Source organism: Centruroides vittatus, unplaced genomic scaffold (genome assembly GCF_030686945.1).
Source record: "Centruroides vittatus isolate TY-2023 unplaced genomic scaffold, ASM3068694v2 contig_1477, whole genome shotgun sequence".
NCBI classification, from domain to species: Eukaryota; Metazoa; Arthropoda; class Arachnida; order Scorpiones; family Buthidae; genus Centruroides; species Centruroides vittatus.
The window spans coordinates 734,411-757,543 of record NW_027120916.1 but is presented as its reverse complement, the minus strand read 5'-3'; the positions used below and the strand labels follow the sequence as shown (position 1 = coordinate 757,543).

At 27.7% G+C, this 23,133-nt stretch overlaps 1 protein-coding gene across 2 annotated transcripts in view; it reads right to left on the bottom strand.

Moving 5' to 3' along the window:
- Positions 1–23,133, bottom strand: part of LOC136968492 (rho GTPase-activating protein 44-like) — a 53,485-nt gene that overhangs the window by 12,192 nt on the left and 18,160 nt on the right. For both annotated transcript variants that reach the window (XM_067262474.1, XM_067262473.1), the window contains exons 2-9: positions 22,283–22,424; positions 15,846–15,922; positions 15,622–15,733; positions 10,895–10,971; positions 8,995–9,109; positions 2,222–2,372; positions 1,936–2,063; positions 84–131 (exon numbers count right to left, since the gene is read on the bottom strand). In XM_067262474.1, the coding sequence (XP_067118575.1) occupies positions 84–131; positions 1,936–2,063; positions 2,222–2,372; positions 8,995–9,109; positions 10,895–10,971; positions 15,622–15,733; positions 15,846–15,922; positions 22,283–22,424 (850 nt within the window). The remainder of the gene's footprint in view (positions 1–83; positions 132–1,935; positions 2,064–2,221; positions 2,373–8,994; positions 9,110–10,894; positions 10,972–15,621; positions 15,734–15,845; positions 15,923–22,282; positions 22,425–23,133) is intronic.

Below are 23,133 nucleotides of genomic sequence, written 5' to 3'. Positions count from 1 at the left end.
ATTACATTATTTACAATAATTTATTTACTTATTATTTATAAGATTTATAAATTATAAAAATCTTTCATAGTAAAAAATATTACCTTCAGTTTTTTCATCTTTGATGAACTCCCAGCAATACGAAATAACCCCTATAAGAAAGAAAATAAACTTTAAAACTATTTATAACGATCAGTTTTGTAAATACAATTTTTTAATAAATATTTATTTATATAATCAATATATACATGGCATATCAATATGCATATGTTATGTGCATGTTTTATATTGATTAATGTAAGTGTAAGAATCACATAAATTAAAACAAAACTGTTAAGTCTGGTTCATACTTCAAGAGAATGGAAAAGAGAAGTAAAAACAACACTAACAGGTGTACTAAACACACAACACTTTGTGCATTACCAGTAACATACTTCCATTCTCTTTTGGTTAGAAAAAAGTCAACAGAAATTCTACTTTTCTCTATGGTAGCTCACAATCCTTTATTTCCTTCAACATGAAGACTGGTAAAACTGAAATGATTAGAATTAGAACAGAATTATTTTCAATGAATCATAATTCATCATTTCTTTATTTTAAGTTAAACATATCCAAATATACCTTTACATAGGCCTACATATATTTAAAACTTACTTAAAATATTGAAAATTCAGAATCATCTTTCTTAATTACTTTTTGTAAGGTTATAATATTTCCATTGTCTCTTCTTTTCAAATTAATTAACTGCATACAGTCTTATTTTTTAAGAATTCTATGATTCAGGTTTCACTTCCACTATATTTTTGAAGCTTTATTTTAAACTGCAAATACTGAAAGCACATGTGCAATTCTCTTTCATTCTTTTTAAGTATGAATACTTTTGGGAAGAGTAAGAGAAAACACAATACTCTTCTCTTTTCCATTCTCAAAAAGTATGATCTGGCCTTTACTGGAAGATACTATATCTATTTCTTAAATTTGCCTATTGTTTCTTTAATATGTAAATCAAAGTTAATAATTTTTAAAAATTGAAATATATTTCATTTCTACATGTTTCAAATGAAACAATTCCAATCGTATTGATTTTATTTGTCTGAGATTATTTAATTTATTATTATTTCTGACATACCTAAAAAGATAAAAAATACACAAAAATGTATTTTATTAAAATTTTCTAAATAAAAGTAAGATTAATGCTGACAATCTAACCAATGTTTCTAATCTTGAAAAGTGTAACAAAAGTTTTTATAAATATAAATTGACTTAATTCTTTATTAAAGCTGAAATAACCTTAACCCTTTGCCCCTGAAGGTACCGATCAATCGTTACCCTGGCTTGTTTAGCAAAACTTCGAGGGTACCAATTCATCGTTACTTTGGTAATTACCGATTTTTGTAAAATTTATCAACAACAGATGTCAGCACTTGACAGCATCGTCTTGTCTATCATCTGTTTTACATATTTTTGTCCAGGTGGTGTTTTGTTGACTTAAAAAATTTTAATTAATGCTTTTTTTTTCTTAATTAATTGTCTTCCAGTAATTTTTTATTTCATTTTTAGCATATTTTCTAAGTTTCTAAGTTTGTATGTCAGTTCTAATATATATTATTTTTTTTCTTATAAATTTTTCTAATAAAATGTATTGAAAAATATCGTATTTAAAACTAAAGATATTAATAAATGTACATGATTTTTTTCATATAGATATAATGATAACTTGATTTTTGGTAAATTTTTAAAATAATATCACCTGACTGACCTATAGTGCCTTAAGAGGGATCTTAATATAAACGTAAACAAGATATCGGGGGTAAAGAGTTAATAAATAGCAATTAAAAATAATTTTAATTGATATTCATTATATATATTTTATTTTATTTGATTAACAAGTATAAAAATTTTTCTTAAAATTTAGCAAACTAATAAACTAAAAATTATTTTATCAAATTACAATACCTCTTCACTAATGCCAAATTCTAACAGAAAGCCAACACAGGATTCAATTACCCATGCTATCTGGCGGTCAGATATACGCAAATGTTCCTCTAGAGAACAACCAAACACTGGTTTCTGAGGAAAATCCTCTATAAAAGAAAAATAAATAATTGAAGATGATAAATTTCAATCTTAGTAATAAAACTTATTTAAATATTTTTATTTATAACATGATATAAACTATCTGTTCAAGAATTTTTAATTACATCAGCATATGTAAAATGTATCTTATTAAACATTTACTTACTGATGATATTTTCAAATGATGGTAAAGCTGAGTCTAATATGCCTAGAACAGCTCTATGATAATTAGCTTGTAAACGATACCATTCGATGATCAGTTGAGCAAATTCTGGTTCTCGACTGATTAATGCAAACATTTCAGCTGCCAAGGAATCCTGAAAATAAGAACATTAAATAAAAATTTATTACTTAAACATATAATAAAAATTCACAGGAAACATTAATATATAAACAAACTAATGAAAATACTTGAACAATGTCATATCAAAAAGGTAATTGTTTAAAACATTGATGGAATTTCTACTAATTTGACTTAAGAATTTAATCAAATTAATAGAAATTACTGTAAAAAACTATGTAAATTAAATTCATTAACTTAGTTCTAATGAATCAGATAGGTTATGTATCATCATTAATTATTATTTAAATTACATAATTTCAGTATTAAAACAAGTAAAATGGCAAGGTCATATAGGACAAGACTATGTCTCGGAGACTCACTACTAAGCAAGATTCACTTCGATACTCATGGCGGATCTCGTTCTCATTCTCCAATTGTCTTTGGTATCGCTGGTTTTGAGTGCAATCATTCAAATTTCTCTGGTCACAGCGTCATGGATGACCTCATGGTCATCCGTGATGCATTTTCAGTGAAATTAACCTATCCAATGTTGAAATTTCTCTCCGTTGCATGACGCCCCAGGTTGAATTTTTGTCAATGCAAAAATTTCCCGTTTTTTAAAAAAATAATGGTGGCTATTGTATCGTTTGCAATTATTTTTTTAATTTGCACAAACGAAATATATATATATATATATATATTAATAAAGGTAAAAAGAAAAAATAATTATATTTTGGAAGTTAGTTTTAATATAAAAGTATAATGACGTGCCATCTAGTTTCAAAAACATTTCGATGCTGAAACGAGATATCTCCGGTCAATCGAATCGGTCAACGTTAGCCCGTGGTGACCAAAAATATCTAGGGAACAGCATGGGACAGGGTGGGTTTTTTCAAAGATTCGTTTGTCAAAATTCGATTTAGCAACATTTGCTTTTTGAACTTCCCAAAGCATGTGTTTGTCAAAATTCGATTTCACAATATTCATATTTCCAACTTCCCAATGAGCAATGCATGTGCAAATCTCACACTACTGCCTGTTTGTAGAGAGTGTTACCAGTTTGTATTTTATTGTGTTTCGGTTCTCAGTCCCCTGACTACATAAAAGTCTGGTTTTTCTTTATGCGCACATGATTTGAGCACTTAATACTCTGACAAAATGCAACTCCTGACATGTAGTATGCCTTCATATCTCTAAGCTGGTAACACATCAGGCTGTATGATTTTATAAACAAAACATAGTCTTGTCAATAAAAACTTTTGCTATTATTACATTATTTAATACAATACTTTTGGGTTGTTCGTAAAGTTTGTAGCGATTTTTGATAGCCAACAGTTGAGAAACCGATTGACGCAAAAATGATTAGAATTGTACAAATCAATGAATATTACAATAAATGACCTTGAGACGCGTCGTTACAAAAAAACCGTTAAGATTATTCAAATAGCGTTTAATTTGTCTCATTGCAAAAAATGGATGCAAACAACGTGCATTATCGACACTTGTTACTTTTCTTTTTTCGTAAAGGCAAAAATGCTGTACAAACAGCAAAAAAGATATGTGATGTTTATGGTGGGAGTGCTGTATCAGAATCAACTGTTCGAAAGTGGTTTGCAAAATTTAAAACGGGTAATTTCAGCCTTGAAGATGCTCCTCGCTCAGGAAGCCCTCCTGTTATTGAAGAGGACCAGATCAAAGCATTATTGGATGAAAACCCTCATTACACAACTCGAGAGATTGCAGACATAGTGAAGTCATCAAACAGTACTGTATTTCAACATCTAAAGAAGCTCGGATACGTGAATCGTTACGACATTTGAATACCTCACGACTTAACAGAAAAAAACTTACTGGATCGCATCTCCATTTGTGATTCTCTTGAAAGACGAAATGAAAATGACCCTTTTCTGAAGCGTTTAGTGACAGGTGATGAAAAGTGGATCATTTATAACAACATCAGCCGAAAACAATCATGGGGTAAGAAAAATGAATCACCATTAAAAACTCCTTCATCCAAAGAAGGTCATGCTCACTGTCTGGTAGGATTGGAAATGCATCCTGTACTACGAGCTGTTTCCACGGAATCAAACAATTGATTCTGATAAGTATTGTTCCCAATTGGATAAGCTGAACATGGCAATTAAAGAAAAATGTCCGGAACTGGCCAATAGAAAAGGCATTGTGTTTCACCAAGATAATGCCAGACCTCACGTCTTTACGGACACGCCAAAAATTATTGGAACTAGGCTGGGATGTTTTACCCCACTCCCCTTACTCACCCGACCTTGCCCCGTCAAACTACCATTTGTTCCGTTCTCTACAAAATTCCCTTCATGATAAAAACTTTGATACTTTGGAAGCTTGCAAAAATCACGTGGATCAGTTTTTCACAGGAAAAGCTGAAAAGTTCTACGAAGAGGGTATCATGAAGCTGCCCCATAGATGGTAACACGTCATTAAAAACAATGGTGCATACATAATGGAATAAAAGTATATTTTTAGTTTTAAAACAATTTTTTTTCTTTCTCTTAAAAAATCGCTACGAACTTTCCGAACAACCCAATAAAATCAAGAACAATATACAGTATATGATATGATTTAATATGAATAATAAAACTAAATTTTTTTATTATTATTATTATTATGTTGGGTTAAGTGAGATATACTCAGTTAAAACCAGTGGCTGTGTACTATGCCGGACCAAACTCAACGCATAGTAACCAAAACAGAAATTAAAGAAGTGTATCAGTGTGTGTGTCTGTATTCAGGAATTTTCTCACAATATGACATGTATTCAATATAGTGGCCGTCTGTAGTGTGATGTGTGTGTTTCTATTCAATTGTAATGTGCCCAGGCTTTTGTGTAGTGTGTGTGGTATGACACCTGTAGAGGAGAGAACAACAGGTACAATAAGCACCCTATCCATCCTCCACAGATGCCTTATTTCCTGGGCGAGTTCTGTGTACTTGCTAATTTTTTCAGCACATGCGTTTTGTATATTGTGAGTGTTTGGAATGGATATGTCTATAATGTATGTGATTTTATTGTGTTTGTCAATGAGTGTGATGTCTGGTCTGTTGTGGTAAATTGTTTTATCTGTGATTATGGCTCTGTCGTAGTACATTTTGTGCGTGTTGTTTTCCAATACTGTCTGTGGAATGTATTTGTAGTATGGTTCGTGGATGTCTACTAATTTGTGTTTCTTTGCAAGCTCTTGGTGTATTATATTTGCTACTTGACTATGTCTGTGTAAATAATCTGTCTGTGCCAAGAGCTTGCAACCAGAGGTGATGTGTTGTATAGTTTCTGGCATGATGTGACATTTTCTGCATGTGTCATTTGTGAGTGTTGCATCTTTGAGTATGTGTTTTCTGTAGTTTTTAGTATTTATGACCTGATCCTGTATGGCGATCATGAATCCTTCCGTCTCCCCGAAGAGGAATCCCCGAGCTAACCAGCTGTTTGACGCAGTTTTGTCAACAAAATCCTGGGCCAGATCATAAGGATGCCTGCCATGGAGTGCCTTTCGAGCCCACAATTGCTTAATGGTGTATGCTTTTTATATGTTGTGTTGTGTCCATATGATGTAAGTGTAAGTTTAATGGTGTGTTATTGGAGTCTGCTAGAGTTACTGCTTTATGTAATTGTGATGTTTCTTGTTTTTTGTAGAAAAACTCTGGCGGTGACTGTATTTGTTTGTAGTGAAGGTTAACTATGTCAATCAGGCCACGTCCGCCATCTTTACGTGGAAGGGTTAATCTTTCTGTGGCGGATTTAGGATGATGTTATTTATGCTTAGTAAGTGTTGTTCTTGTTTTCCTTTGGAGTTGCTCAAGATCTGTGCGAGTCCAATGTATAACTCCAAAAGAATATGTAAGTACTGGAATGACATATGTGTTTATTGCTTTAACTGTGTGTTTTGCATTTAACTGTGTTCTGAGAATAGCATTTAACCTACTTTGGTATTCTTTAATTAATCTTTGCTTTATTTGTGTATGTTCTGTTAGTTTGGCCTGTTGGAATACTAAATACTTGTAGAACTCGCCCTCTTCCATGGATTCAATAACGTCTCCATTTCCAAGTGCAAAATCTTCTTTCTTCAGAATTCCTTTTTCTATGTGAAGTGTTTTGCATTTATTTAGGCCAAATTCCATTTGTATGTCCTTGGTGTATGAATGTGTGATTTGTAGGAGTTGACGAAGTTGTTTCTGTTTGGATGCATAAAGTTTTATGTCATCCATGAACATGAGATGTGACAGTGTAAACTGTGTTGTTTTTTTCATGTCTGATATTGTAGCCATATTGCGTGTTGTTTAACATGTTGGATAATGGGTTCAGGGCTAAGCAGAACCAGAGAAGGACTCAAGGAATCTCCTTGAAAAATTCCTCGCCTAATAAAAATTTGGTTTGTTTGTATGGAAGTGTTACTAACCCTGAGATGTAGTGTTGTTCTCCAGTGCTGCATAGTGTTTTGAAAGAATGCAATGAGTGATGGATGTATTTTGTACATGTGTAGAATATGCAGCAGCCAACTGTGTGGAACACTGTCGAATGCTTTTCTGTAGTCTATATAAGCCATGTGTATGTTTCTGTGTTGTTTGTGTGCTTGCCGTAGAATAACTGAATCTATGAGTAAATGTTCTTTGCGTCCCCTGTGATTTCTACAGCAACCTTTTTGTTGTTCTGTTAGAATGTCGTGTTCTTCAACATGTTTGTATATTTTGTTTGCGATACAGGATGTCAATAATTTGTAGAGTGTTGGAAGACATGTAATTGGTCTGTATTGTGTGGGGTCTGTGGTATTGTTGTTTTTAGGTTTCATGTAGGTGATGCCCTGAGTAAGAAAATTTGGCATGTCTTGTGGATTGATGATGATGTGTGTTAGGTGTTTAGCTAGTTCCTGGTGCAGTGATGTAAACTTTTTGTACCAGAAATTGTGAATGTTGTCTACACCAGGTGTCTTCCAGTTGTGTGTTCTGTTAACAGTGTATTGGAAATCATGTATGTTTATTTCAGCACAGGGCACAGTTGGTATGTTGTGCAAGTTACTGTTCTCCTCCTCGATCCAGCCTGCATCAGCATTGTGCGTGACAGCACTGGACCAAAGAGAAGACCAATATGTTGTGAGTTCTTCTTCTGTTGGTGTGCCACTGTGCTGTGTATCAGTGTTTGCTTTGTTATTAATTTGTCTATAAAAGAGTTTTTCGTTGTTTGTAAATAATTTATTTTGTTGCTTTTCGCAGTGTACATGTTTTGTATCGTTTGAGTCTACGTGCTTTGGCAGCAAGTTTTTGTTTTAGTGTATCAATGTATTCTGTAATGTGTGTGTTGTGATGTTCATGTTTTGTATGTGTTTTTATTTTCTTGAAAATGTTTTTGAGCTGTTTCCTTAATTTGGGTGTTATGTTGTTTTAGTGTATTGTGTCAGCCTGCCTAATTGCTGTCTAATGTCATTTATTTGTGTTTCTATTCTTCTCTGCCAGGCAGGCTTGTGATAGAATTTTGTTTTCTGTGTATTTGTCTGTGACTGTACTTTCAGTCCATGGTGTGTCACTACTGTGACTGCCCCAGCATAAACTAATGTATGAATGTCTGCGAGTGTAGTAATTGAATGAATGTAGTGTGGTATTAAGTGAGTGTTTACATAATTTAGTGTTTTTCCTACTTCTTTTGACGTGTTGATTTTTGGTATTCGTGGTCATTGTGTGGGATCTGTGCCTGTATATTTAGTGAGTGTTTCCTGAAACATAAGTGAGAGCGTATTAACTAAATCCATGTCTATGTTATCAGTGATGGATGAGGAAGTGTCTGTAGTATCATTAGTGGTAATTGTTGTATGTGTATTATTATCAATGCTTGTTGCTGGATTATCCTGACAGGTTACATGATCTTCATTAATGTTAGATGTTTCTGTCTGTTAATGTATTTGATCAGCAACCTGTTGTTTGATAAGTTCAAGTGTTGTTTGTGGGATAAGGTTGTTGTGTATAATTGTTCCTTTTTGATCAACAACCCTTTGTTCGGTAACAGTGAGGTGAGGATATTGTTGTGTGAATTTATGGTGTAGTTGTTGTCTGTATGCTGTCATGTTTGTTTCGAGTTTTGTGATAATGTAATAATTACGGATGATAAACTCGTTCATTTCTACTGTCCATTTCATCCGTTGGCGTGGTTTTCCAGCCTTTGTGGTCTGTGGATGCATTGCCACAGAAACACCAAGGCTGGGTTGATTCCTCACATCTGTTGAGGGCATTGCAGTAGCCATGCTTAGGCCAGTGCTGCTTTCGCCACCGGTAACCAAGGGAGACTGTGGCCTATTTTTCGAACGTGAGCCTCTGCCTAACCCACGAACGCGGACCTTGTTAACCCGGGCGACGTCCGAGCCGGTATCACATTTAGATCTGGTTACTACCATGATATATATCTCCGCAGAATGTGGGTGTGTGGTCACTCTTAGCTTCATTTCTCCCCATAGACCTTACTGGCATGGGTGTCCCTACCAGGAGCTTGTGCTCCAGCTTGCATTGCCCTATGGATCAGTAAAATTACTGGGCTCTCCCACCACGACCAGGTGGTGACCACAGGAGAGTTATTGTTATTATTATTATTATTATTATTACATTAAATTATACAAAATTCATAAATACTACCTTACCCTGCATTGCTCTACTTTCATTGATGCATCTTCCAATTCATCCTTTAAACAATCAGCCTTTGCTGTAGCAGTTGTCACACTGCTAGATAATGAATGCTTTGCAGCAGTTTGATACCTGAAATACCATAATATATATTAATTTTAACTTATAATTAATATTAATGTATTAAATAAAAATATTTTACGCTATTTCTAATAATTTCTATAAACAATTATTATAATATGAAAATTATCTATATTTACTATTTCATGTGTAACATTTTCATAACATGTTTGATTAGTCTCCAATATCTACACATTTATTACAGAAGAGATGTTCGAATTTATATAAATACATCCATTTATTAAAGTTTTAAAGAAAAAACAGCTATTTGATTATTGTACATCTAGTTTTAATAAAATTCCTAAAAAGCCTTTGATTTCTTTTCATCTTTTTTAATACATTTTTCTAGTTATTGTTAAAAAGCTACCAAGAAAGTCTGATTTCTGATAGAGTATTTTTGAATAATTTTCAAAGAAATTTTAAAAAATTTGGATGTCACTATTTCTGCATACACTGTTTTTGATCTTTAATGATGTATAGATAATTTCATTTGCTATGGTTCATATAAAATGCAACTATTATCTCAGCATTAAACAAACTTTATTTTTGATAGTATTTTATAAAATATTTTAAAAACTTGACAAAAAAAAAATACTTTAAAAACATCATAAAAATAATTTCTTCATTTATATTTTTGATAAATATTTATTTATGTATAGTCATTACTCTTACATACAACTGAAATTTGTTATAATTTTGATAATCATGCAATCTATTAGTTTTCATTTTTTCATTCTAATGAATTCATCACTAGCAATTTAGAGCATCAAGCATTGTAAACTGTACATCACTCATGCTAAATCTGAAATTAATGTTCTCCTATTGTTTCGTTGTCATATGCAGAAAAGGCTGTAAAACTGCCAACAATCAACGAATGTAACTTATCAAAATACAAATCTAATTTATCAAAGACTTTAAACATGTCTAACTTTAACACCATATATATCATCACAATTTTCAATTTCAATAATCTACAAACAGAAAGATATTATCCTTGTACAAAGACATTCTATATCACAATAATATACCTGACATTGCATATACTCTAATTTATGCAGAGTATTTTTTATAAAGTTAGATTTGCTAATCTTAGAAGAGAGCATCAGTTTCTGATTTAGCATTGATGAAGATTTCTGATAGTTTATACTGTAGACAGTATAATTATGAATAGTGATTATTTACACACAAATAAACATTTATCAAAAAAATAAAAAATCCAAAAGATAAATAATTTTTTCCATTTGTTATAGTTTCATGAAGTTTTCTTAAATGTTTTCTACATTCCACAAAACATTTGGTCCACTTTCTCATGCTACTTAAAAATAAAAAATTTATTTTGTATTTGTTGTGAATATTAATTTCATAAAAATATCTTTAGTTATAACAGAATAATTTCTAAATATAAAAATTATAAATTTCAAACTTTAATATATTTTTTACAATAACTGAAAAAATGAAAAAAACTTATAACAATGAATTATATACAAAATAGTATATACAAATTTTAAGTGAAATAAATTAAAAATTCATTCTAAAACTAAATCAAAACACTATATAAATGTAATTTTTGCATAATTATTCAGAAACTAAATCTTTGTTAAGTATAAAATAACTGGAAAAATTAAATAAAATTCATTAAAACTTACTAAATATATAATTTTTTACAACTTGCAAATTTAACTTTTTTACAACTCCTCATCTTTGTTTTATTCTAAAACTTTTTAGATTTTTCTCAAATATTCACTAATTTATCAACATTGATTTTTAATGCAGTTTAAACTATTTTAAATTATTTACCTCGTTCTTGTTGCATCCATATCAAGTGTCAACTTTGCAAGTTGTTTTCTTAGCTTCGTAATATTTGGAATTTCATTCTAAAAATAATAAGAAAATACCAGTTTTTTTTATAAATAAACCAAATGCGAAAACAATAAAAATATTAATAAGAAAATCATTTTAATCAACTACAAATAATTTATATTCTTAGATAATACTGTATTTTTTTATATTGAAAATGCTTGTAATGCAGAAAACTATAATCAAAACTAAACAAAATACAAAAGGGGCATGTAACTATGTAATGTATAAAAGACAATATAAATGTATATAACTTACCATTTATCTCCTTAGTTACAAATTATCTAATTTTATCGTAGACAAGTTAAATTTTTGCACAATTTATAGAAACCCAAGTAATGAAATTTTTAATTTATTAAACCTTGAAGTATGTAAAGCTTTCCAATCATTACAATGACTAAAAAACAAAAAAATATGCATGCAATTCTCTTTTTAATAAGATATTAAAGATTAACTTTCCAAACTTCTAAGCCATTGAATATTTTTTGAAGCTAAAATACATAAACAAAATTAATATTTAATAATACATACTGATTAATAAATATATCTATCCTATAAATCAGGGGTGGTCAAAACGTGGCGCATTGGACGATTACATGTGGCGCTTCAGTCAGTTCTGAGCAACATTGCCAGATTTGGCTTCTTTGTGATTAAGAATTATTACATAGAAAAATTAATTTTTTATAGTCTGTCTTGGCAAGTTCATTTGTTGCACAATTCGTTGCAATCTACTTTGCAGATAAAATGAGTGTTTTCCACATAGTAAATTAAACATACTTCTATTATATATTAAGCAGGTTATTAAACATACGCCAGTACCGGGACTCCTTCTAGCAAGCAGAGAGAACAGACAAATCCAAGTTCCAAGCTGATCTTGCTGTCAGTGCCAACAATTGTGGTTCAGAGTAATCTTCACCAAACAAGACTCTGGCAGCTATAGCACCATCATGAAGCGATCACCCTCTCATGCAGGAGATCATTGCTGACTATTGTAAATTGGTGCTTCAATAAACACACAAATTAATTAATTTAACTGTGTGATTAAGTTATTCCTTTTTCTCCACTAAGCGAAGCAGATTTATTCTTATCTCTATTTATCAACCCCTAATAATGAACGTAAGACAGTATAAAAAGTGTTAGTTACATGGTGCATCTGAACTCGTCTGTCAAAAAACTGGCGCATGGTATGCAGAAGGTTGGCCGTCTGCATACCACAATCACTTGCAAGTTGCTGTTTCATTTATAGCATGATAAATGAAACAGCAACTTGCAAGTGATTTTAATATTTTGTTTATAAGATCAAAGCTTTGAAAATGCATTTTAAAAAATTGGTTAATTTAATATTAGTCTGAATAATATGTTGTTTTCTATGTTTATATCTTTGTTTTTAAAAGTTTAATAAATAAAAAAATTCTTTTTAACATTATAAAATCTCAAAATCTAAATTTATTTTAAAATTTATTAAATAAGTTTTATCATTTGTGTAACTTTTTTAATAAAAACAAACATTTGTGTAATTTTTATAAAAATTACACAAATGCACTTTAATTCCAGTTACCAAAAAACACATTAACTTAATTACTGGAATACAATATTTAAACAAAAATTAAATTAGAAATAAATATGTTAGAAGCTTCTTTTCATTTTAACTGTAATTATTTTACGAAAATTAAATTTGATCTTAGTCTGGTATCTGTCTCAAGAAATTTTATATAAGGCATTTTTGTGTTTGTATTTAATGTTTCATATGTAAAATTTATGTTTAAATATGTTTATGTTTATATAACAAAATGTTAATTACAAAAAAATTTTTTAAATTAATTTGCAAAATTTTTATTCTACAAAACATTCATTAAACAAACTAATTTTAAAATTTCAGCACCATCCATTATTGCTAAATCTAGTTAGTTTTTAATGAAAAATATGATTTATCATTATTTTTAAGAAGTAAAATAATTAATTACATTAAAGCCAAATGATTGCTGGATTATATCAGGCTACATTACTACTATTATTAATAATTAAACACTAAGTAATTTGGCACTAGAAGCAAGTGTTTGGCTGGTTACTTACAGCACAGGCTGGAGATAACTCAGTGCTCACAACTTATAAAATCCCACTAGTAACTGAGTATGGTTATATTTAAATTAATAGTTCTGGAAACAAAGATCAGATGAAAGTCCAGGTAATGTAATTAGCAACGTGACTGCATGGTAAGCAGGAGTTGTGGGTCTGAATCCCACTTTGAGTCAATTCTTTTCTTCCGGAACCTTCTAATTATTACAATGATAATTTAATTATTATTATTAAATTTAGCAAGAGAACACCTAATGCCTATCTCAAGTGCCAAATTATTTAGCATTTAATTATTATTAATAGTAGTAATATAGCCTGATATAATCCAGCAATCATATGGTTTTAATATATAACTATTGGGTATTAGTTATCATATAATTATAATTACAAATATCAAGAAGTCAAATATATTTATTTTATGAAATCACATTGTATAAAAAAGTAAATTTGCATGAAAAGATACCTAATTAGAAATTTATTGATTATTAAATAAATCCTTAATGGAATGCTTAACTAAACAACAACACAAGATAGAAAAAGCATCACTTTTGTGACTATTTTGTTACTATTAGCTAAAAAGATCAATTTTAATTATAATGTAACAAAATACACAAAAAATAATATAAAACAGTCACCTTGGAGAAAATATGATTGTAAGATTATTTATTTTTGTTAATTTTAAATAATCATTATTTAATTTGTTAAAATAATATAGGACCAGCTGCATAAGGTTTAATCTCAAAGATTAAATGCACTTTAATCTACAGAATCACTCTTAATGCATTGCATGAGAATGTAAATCTTTGGAATAAAGCTAAGCTTTTGAAGCTAAGTTAACCAGCTTATTATGGGTAATTAAAATTTATCCTGTAGATTAGTGAAGTAAAATCCATCGTAAGAAAACGAAGCGAGAGCAAATAAGTCCACTCTAGTAACCTTAATTAGCTTCGCAAATATATTTATTTATCCACAAACGTTTTCGGTCCCTTAGGACCTTCTTCAGGTGTCACTCTCTGCTTAAATCCCACCTGAAGAAGGTCCTAAGGGACCAAAAACGTTTGTGGATAAATAAATATATTTGCGAAGCTAATTAAGGTTACTAGAGTGGACTTACCTGATTAGTGAAGTAACAAAATAGTTGACCAACTCTAATTTTGATGTGGATAATCTTTATTTAGACTATTTTAAACAAATTTTATAATGTAAAGCAACTACAAATTTTAAAAATTAAAGAAATTTAAGAAAAAATTAATTTAAGAAATTTTGATTTAAGAAGTTACGGGTCTATGTTAATTGTCAGTTAAGTGAATCTTACTTTTTATATCACAATAATTAATAATTTCCCATTTTAAAAGCCATGTATGAAAATATTACAGATACTATCTACCAATTCTACTAATATATATTTTTGGCTAACTGGCAATAGTTATCTGTTAAGCCAAAGTAACCCACGCAAGATACATTATTCTTTAGATTATTGACAAGATTAAATTTATTCCACAGATAGTTATTCTGTAGTTTAAATGATAACTCATGCAACTGGCCATAAAGGATATTTATGAATAGTTTGACTTTCACAACAAAATATTGCATACATATGTGTATAAATATATTTATATATATGAATAGCATATTCTGAATTATTATCATATTAAAGATCAGAACTATACATTTTGATTTTCAATGTCACTATTTTAGAATTTTTAGCATTATAATAATTTGTGTAATGGGATGAAATATTTAGTTTTAAAATTAAAAAGAAATACAAAAATTGTCAATTTACAGCTATATTTGAGGTAGAGCATTACAAAATCTCTTCTATGTGGCTTATAGATATGAATTTGTCCTCAAAATTTAATCCATTAATTTTGATTGAACTTTGACAATTTACACGAAATGAAAAAATTAAAAATGTAATAAAAATCAGTTTGTGATTTTGTTTTTGAGATACGCGACTGCTGGCACAGGTGTGTGCATTTTTTAAATTCTTTTTTTTACGCCAGCAGCAATGGCACTGCTGAAGTAGTGGCAAGGGCTTATTGTACATGTCCCTAAAACAATATTACTAACTTGCTAGTGCTTTGACTCAATTCTTAGTTCATATTCAGACAGAATATGAATTGTGCTTAATTATGTTGCCAAATAAAATTGTTTCATTTAAATACGAAATCTGTAATTAATTACATATTTATGAAATAAATAAATACTTATGAAATAAATTATTTATGAAGTAAATAAATTATTTCATAAATAATTTATTTATGTATTTATGGAATTTAAAATACACTCATGTTTCATCTAACTTTTTACAGTCAAGATCTAGAAACAAAGTATTCTAAAAAAAAGTGTATAAATAAAACAAAAGTCAACAAACAAAAATAACTAAGAATATTTCATAAGATTAAAATATATTGTATACATTATACAAAGTTTTTCAGTAAAGTAATTTAAATTTTTAATAAAACAACTTAATTCTAAAGTAAAATTAAAAATTTATTTTTAAGTATCCTAACAACCATTTAAAACACAATTTAACAATTTTATTTAAATTAATTAATTCAAAGCAAAGTTTCAAAAATAATCTATCTAACCTCCAACACCTGGAAAATTGGAGATAAAATATTTTTTTCTACGCTAACTTCGTAGTTTACTAATTCCTTTGCTAGAAGAACTTGGACATCTGCACAATCTCCTAATATGGCACTATTAAAGTGAATGACATTGTAAGACATTTCATAACTTAATTTATAAAATTATTTAAAACTAAGTCTTTAAAAGATACATATATTTTAAGATAAAATTATTCTGTACTCACCCAAGAATTGAATTTTCACTTAACTGATTACGACTTTCTTCCATAATTTGAGCCAAAATTTTATCTGGCATTTTTTTCTAAAAATAACAAATTATATTAACGTTTTTCTTCTATTATATATACATAATCATTAATGCTATGTATGTTAAATGAATATATAAATAAGAAACATCAATATATAAAGACTTAATCTTAAATTTACAAATTTACTTTTATAATGTGAATAAATAATCTGAGTTATAAAAACAATTAAATAAATTTCCCTTGATTTTCAGTAATATTTTTTAAAATCAGATCATTTTTACTATCAAAATTTCATCAAAAATTCAAACTTTTAATTATTATAAGTTATTACCTAGTCAAATTAATTGTAATCAAAACTATAAGAAAATAAAGTACAATAATTAATTATAAATTAATATATTTCTTATACATGGTTGTAATTCTAATTATAATTAAAACTTTTATGTAAATATTGAGAAAAGGAAGAAAATGAAATATACATATATATATTGTATTTCAGATGATTTATTAATTTCCAATGATATTTTAATTTAACAATATTTATTATTATTATTTTTTAATTTTAAAGCTTAAATGATATATTTTTTCTTGAATTAATTTAAAACATATTATATTTTAAGATTTAAAAGATTGTTCCATTTAGTCAAAGATTTATTATTACATTTTAAAATAAATGTTTAAATTAAACAAAGGCTTTTCAAAGTAGATAAAAGTGCTTGCTAAAGAAGATGAAAAATAAATAAAAGTAATAATGGTTCTTTCTATTTCAAGAAAATTAACTTTCTGAAATAATTCTATGTTATTATTTTATACAGTAAACAATGGTTTACAGAAACCATTTATTTAAGGATTAGGTCAAAGTAATACACCTATACTTTGACCTGTTTAAAACAGATATTTAAACTCAGTATTTAAATACCAGGTATATATTCTTATCTCTATTGTACAGTACATATAAAACCTGTTTAATCTCAGTAGCAACAGACTGAACTTAAACTGATGAAGAGAGAAAGTTTAGCGGAAGCTTAAAAAAAATAATCAATCAAACTCGAAAATAAAATAAATTAAATATTGTTAATATTAGATTTCTTTTAATTAATTTTAGACAATTTTATATTACATTTGGATTTTTCAACAGTTTTGTACACAACTTTTCAAAAGAGATGAACTATTTTAATTTCAAAATGTCATATTAATGTTCAAATTAGTGAAGAATGATGGATATTCCTTTCTATTTATAAATTTTATCAGATCTTCTGTTTTGCTAAGTTTTATCAAAAGTTATAATAATTGATATTTATTTAACTTGAAGACGGCAAGTTTTTTAATTAGTATAAACATTCTAATGCAATTAATATTCATCAAATTAAGTGTTATAATTGTTTTGATGCATTAATAATTATAAACAATATCATCATCTTCATCCTAATTAACTCTTGATAAGTATTAATTAAAATATACCTTATACATATATGTATGTAAAAAATGCATAAATTTTTATTCTTAATGTTATACTAAAGTTATATATGATATAGGATGTTTACAATTGTCCTAGATTAACATATTTAATAAAACACAAATTATAACAAAAAAGAAATGAGAGCAAATAGTTTTTGCAGATAATATAACTCCAAATCATCATAAATCACTGGTATTTAACAAATTTTGACATGGACTCATTCAGTAGAACATACAATATTCAATCTGTGATTGATTTCTTGGTCAAGTATTTCACAGCATATTCCACGGCAACTAAAGCTACTATCTCTATTACTCGGTGTTTAACTCTGCAATACCTTTGCATATATTCTATTCTTTACAAGTCCCTAAAAAATCCAAGAAATGAAAGATCTGGGAGTAAGGGAGCCACAGAGTAGAGCCATTGCAGCTTATTTCTAAACTAGGAAATTTTCTGTCCAAGAATTTGCACATCTGTAATTTCCACATGGTAAAGTAAATGGATTTTGAGTTGCTGTTCAAGGTAAAAACAAATTTTTACAACATCTATTCCAGTTAAGTTTTTAGTAAGTATCATAATCCAGCCAATAAACTGTAGACACTACATATGTATGTACAGTACTTTTAAATACAAATTATATTTTGTTAACAACCTTAAAAGTGATGTGCATGAATCCATATAAGAATCTGAGATATAATTTTCACATAATTGAGCAATCAAGGATTAAGACATCGACAAGCCAGATAATATTCAGACTAATTAAAATTAAATTTAAATAATGAAAATTAATTTCTAATAATTCATTTTAGCACAAAATGGTAACCTAATTATATATGTTTAAACCAAATTACGTAATTTAGTTATCTAATAATTAGCATAATTATAGCCTGGTTAGAATTTGGATTGCAGCATTTCGAAATTAGAAAATTGGGCTTAATCAATCAAAGAAGATTAAGGTAAATTAGGTAAATTTTGTTAAATGCACATTTTATATATTTAAAAAAAATTATGAAAATATATCATTTAAATCATACTTAATAACAAAGTTTTAATCATTGAATTAGACAGAGCTAAGAAAATTTTTCTAAATTTCTTTTATTTTATAATAAGGATTATGAAAGAAATTACTAAAATTTTTTATGTATCTAATAATATATACTCTTATTTTTTTAATTAACTATTTTAATATTTAATGTTTGTTTGATGCTTTGAAAATTAAGAATAGATTTTTATATTTTTAAGTAGAGAAATTTCATAAATATTCAAAAAATAAATGTCTAAAACAACATTTTCTTACTGTATATCTAATATAAATTTTATAATACTATCCTTTTTCTATTGATATTATTCACTAATATTAAAAAATAAACCAGTTTTAAATTTAAAAAAAAAAAAAGAAAAAAATGTAATTATATATACAAATATTAACAATATTAGACATTAAATTTTATTAGATTGTTCTGTAAGATCAAATTACATGTATAGAGCAATTTCCTAAAATATGAAAATAAAATTAACAGTTTAAGGAAACTGACGTATGAATACAAAATTATTTTAAACTTAAAACATTTAAAAACACTTAAATATCGTTTTAATTGCTTTAAACACTTTAATCTTACATATACAGTATTTTCAGTTTCGATTCATGCAGTTCGGATAGTTGTGTATAGGCTTCGTTTATATTGTTTTTGATCATTAGTTTCTTATAATAATATTCTAAAGATTTGTTTAAATAAAATATAATCAACAAGATTAACAAGATCAAAATCATTAACAGATTGAATACTACTACTTAATATTCCAAATGTGTGTGAAAATTTAAATGTGAACATAAAGGTTAAATTAATTTCTTAACATAAATACTAAATGGAGGAAAGAAAACATAGGAAATTTAAACAAACATGCTTTGTCATACAAAAGAAAAAAATTAACTGATAACTTAGTACAGATCTTGTGAAAAAGATTTCGAAAATTGCATGGCTTAAAATAAACTACATTCAGATATTTTTCTTTTTTAATGTTAACAGAAAGAAACATAAAAATCTAAATCTCTATTTTATCTAATAAGAATCTGGAAGCTGTACAATAAATAAATGATCGATGAAAAACATTTTGGCCTATTGCCTCCACTTCTTGCTGAAAAGTTATCTACTAAGAGTCAGCAACCTTTCTGGAAAAGAACCAATTTTTTGAATATTCTTAAAATAAAACTTTATGAGAACTATGTAGCTTTCATAAGTTTCTAACATCAAAGAGAACAATATAACAACATTCTATTGACATTTTTCCTTAATCAAAAGTTGATTTAATAGCTTAAATTTTAAAATTTGAAAATTATATCTGCACAAAATTTTTATATTAAGAAAAAATAGAAATTGTCTGAAAACAACGTAGTATAATATCACAAAAGCATTAAATTATTACTTCGGTATATTTAAAGTTTTATAGAAAAAAATTTTAGTTAAAGCATAATTAACAAGAAATATAAAAATATTTAGCGTAGCTTATCAATAATCATAAAGAAATAAAAAACTGTATATATATAATGTACTTTTTAAATATTCATAATAATGTAGATGTTAAGCTATGTACAGTACATCTCTTCTAGTGAATTACAATTTAAATAATATTTTCACTTGCCTTTAATTTTAACTTGATATTGTATTTACTCCTCTTTTAAATACTGTGATATAAAATGATTTGGACTGTTATAATCATTTTATATCATAGTATTTAAAAGAGGAGTGAATACAATATCAAGTTAGAATTAAAGGCAAGTGAAAATATTATTTAAATTGTAATTCACTAGAAGAGCTGTACATAGCTTAACATCTATACCAGTGATTCTCAACCACTATACCGCAGCACTTTAGTGTGCCGCGAGATTTTTGAAGTGTGCCATCACTGCAAATACCCATACATAAGCGACATCAGACAAGTAGTTCAATCAGTTCTACCTTCCTAGGGCATGTTTGGAAATTGTAACCAGTGTTACCGGTAGTTATTAAGGCATTTAGAAAATGTTACCTAAATAACCGACTACGTTAAAAAATCTCTGTTATGACGTCACCGGTTGTCCTGCAATACTTACCAAGGTAACCGTGTGTGCCGCCAAATTTTTTAATTATTAAAAGTGTACCGTGATGAAAAAAAAAGTTGAGAATCACTGATCTATACTATTATGAATACTTAAAAAGTACATTCTTCCAAACTAGTCTGTTATGTATCTACAAGCTGTAACCCATTAAAAAAATAATGGGAGAAGAAATATAAGCTATCAGTTGTTCAGTAAAATCAGTAATTTATTTCAGCAAAAACTTAAAGAAAATGAGTGAAAACACATCAAAAATGATGGATGACGACTTGAAAAACCTGATTTTCACTTAAAACTATGCAAGTTTTAGTGAACTATAAAATTTCTTTTATTATAACATTATCCATAAACACTATCATCTCCTAATAATTTATCTCATTGTCAAATCAAACAAAAACTTTTAAATTCTCAATGTTGCAACATCATCAATGTAATGTTGCAACCTCACACATTAAAATGTTATTTTATAATTGTTAGCAGTTCATTGTAGGTGGAAAACAGAATGTCAAAATCTAAACTACTAAACTTCCTGTGTTGAAAATACAAAATAGATACCGAACAACAATTTTGGTTTTATTTATCAAATAATATTATTATTACTATTGTATATTTTATTACTAACAATTATGAATGTTATAATAAATTTAGAAGAGTTAGAGAATAATTTTAATGTAAATAATATCTAATTGATAATTCAATGAGATATTAAGCTGAATGATTGATGAGAGTTAATCATTCAGCTCTTATTTTTGAAGAGATACATTTTCTTATAAAGATCTGAAGTGCAATGATCACATTTCAGCATGTTTAGCCAATTAATGTTTAGAAAATGCTACATAAAAATTTGTTTTAATATTGTCTTATAACTTGAAAGTTATTAAATAATATTTTAAACTGTACAAGAACATTGCTTTAATCAATATAAAACAGATTTCCACACTATAAAGTTTAAAAAAATGAAGAAAATTATGTCATTACTATTTACTTTGGCAGTCAATGACATTCATTGATACAGCTTCAACAGTCAATTGCTCAACTTCTAAACAGAACCTTCTAAGTAGTTTTGAAAGTTCTATAGAGAGGAAAATTACTGGAAACTTATCAGCTTTTAAGATAGAAGTTGAATAAGGAGCATATAAAAATATCAGTTAAAGTGTGGAGTGAAAAGAATGAAACATGTGTAAATGTTTCTTTAAGATTTCAAGAAAAATTCCAATGGCAAATGAATGTCTGCAGCACAAAGAATTTTTCACACTTAATGAAAATACTCTTTATGACTTTAAACAAAGGAAAAGCTGTTTGATAAGTTTCTAATTGTAAGTTAAAATCAACAGATAACCCACATCTACTTTCAAATTAATTTTTAAGTACAGATTACTCAGAAATTATCCACACAAAATTATAGTAATTAAAAATGAGCAATATTAGAAAATGTTTTCGTATTAAAATTTGTCATACTCAGATCCCGTGACAGATAATTTGATAACATTTGAAAAGTTCTTTTATCACATTTCAAATATTAAATACATTTCAGAAGTTTTAAATCAGAATTAACTCTTAAGTTAAATAATGTTAAAACTTATAAATTTTTAACCTAGCCTATTTTTATTACAATTTAGAAGCTTTTTTTTATCTGAACATTTGACATTCCTCAAGTAAGTAAACTGATTTAATAAATTTGATAACACCTTTTAAAACAGATAAAAGTTATGCTAATATTTTCTATAATTACAAAAATGAAACAATATATTATTTAAGTTTAAAAAAGAAAAGATTATAATCATAATTTTTATCAATTCAAAAAACTTTTAATGAAAACTATATTCATATTTTGTTTAATAATATACATAGAAAAGTTACCAGTTTTTTTTCAACTGAAACAGTCTCAGTTCCAAGGCAAGCTGCCATTTTTTTCCCAATACTTTGGCATGTTTGTTTAATTTGATCAACTCGTTTCTCGGCATTAATGAGATCTTCGTTTAATACCTCAGTCTTCTCGGCTCTGACAGAATTATATAAATTTTAAAAATTATTTTTTACATTAAAATTTTATATTTAATAAAACATTTTTATAAATTTTATCTTTAAGTAATTTTTTTTAAATAAAAGTTTATTTAAGTTCTTAAAACTAACCTAAATAAAAAGCTTAAAATAATTTTTGATTATTTCTAATAAGAATTTTTAAAATAATAAATTAAATTACAACTGAATGGAAAGCAAAAGGATATATATATATATATAAGAAGATAATTGAACTTAAGAAGACTGGAGGAACATAGCTGATATTTACATTGAATTCATTCAATCAACTAGTTCTGGGCCTTGGCCTTTGCTCCCTTTGATCAAACTATTTTTGTCTATTCTAAATTGATTTTTTGAATCTCATTAAATATTATTTCATCATTATTTTATGTTCTAAATTTAAATTTTTCACTCTTTTACTTCTTTGCAATTTTCAAAAATCTAGAAAAATGTGACTTCAGAACTTTATTATTTGATATTTCTTTTTTTTCTCCTCTTATCAAATACTTGTAATTTTTTTTCTTCTTAGAACTTAAGCTGCTAATTTCATATTTTAAATTGAAGTATAATATTGTATGAATGTTCTATTGTTTTAGAATGTGCTTCTCATTCTTTTCATTTAAATTATTTCCATTATGTTAATATGTATTTAGAATGTTCCTTTTAATTAACCAACACCTAAGTGTGAT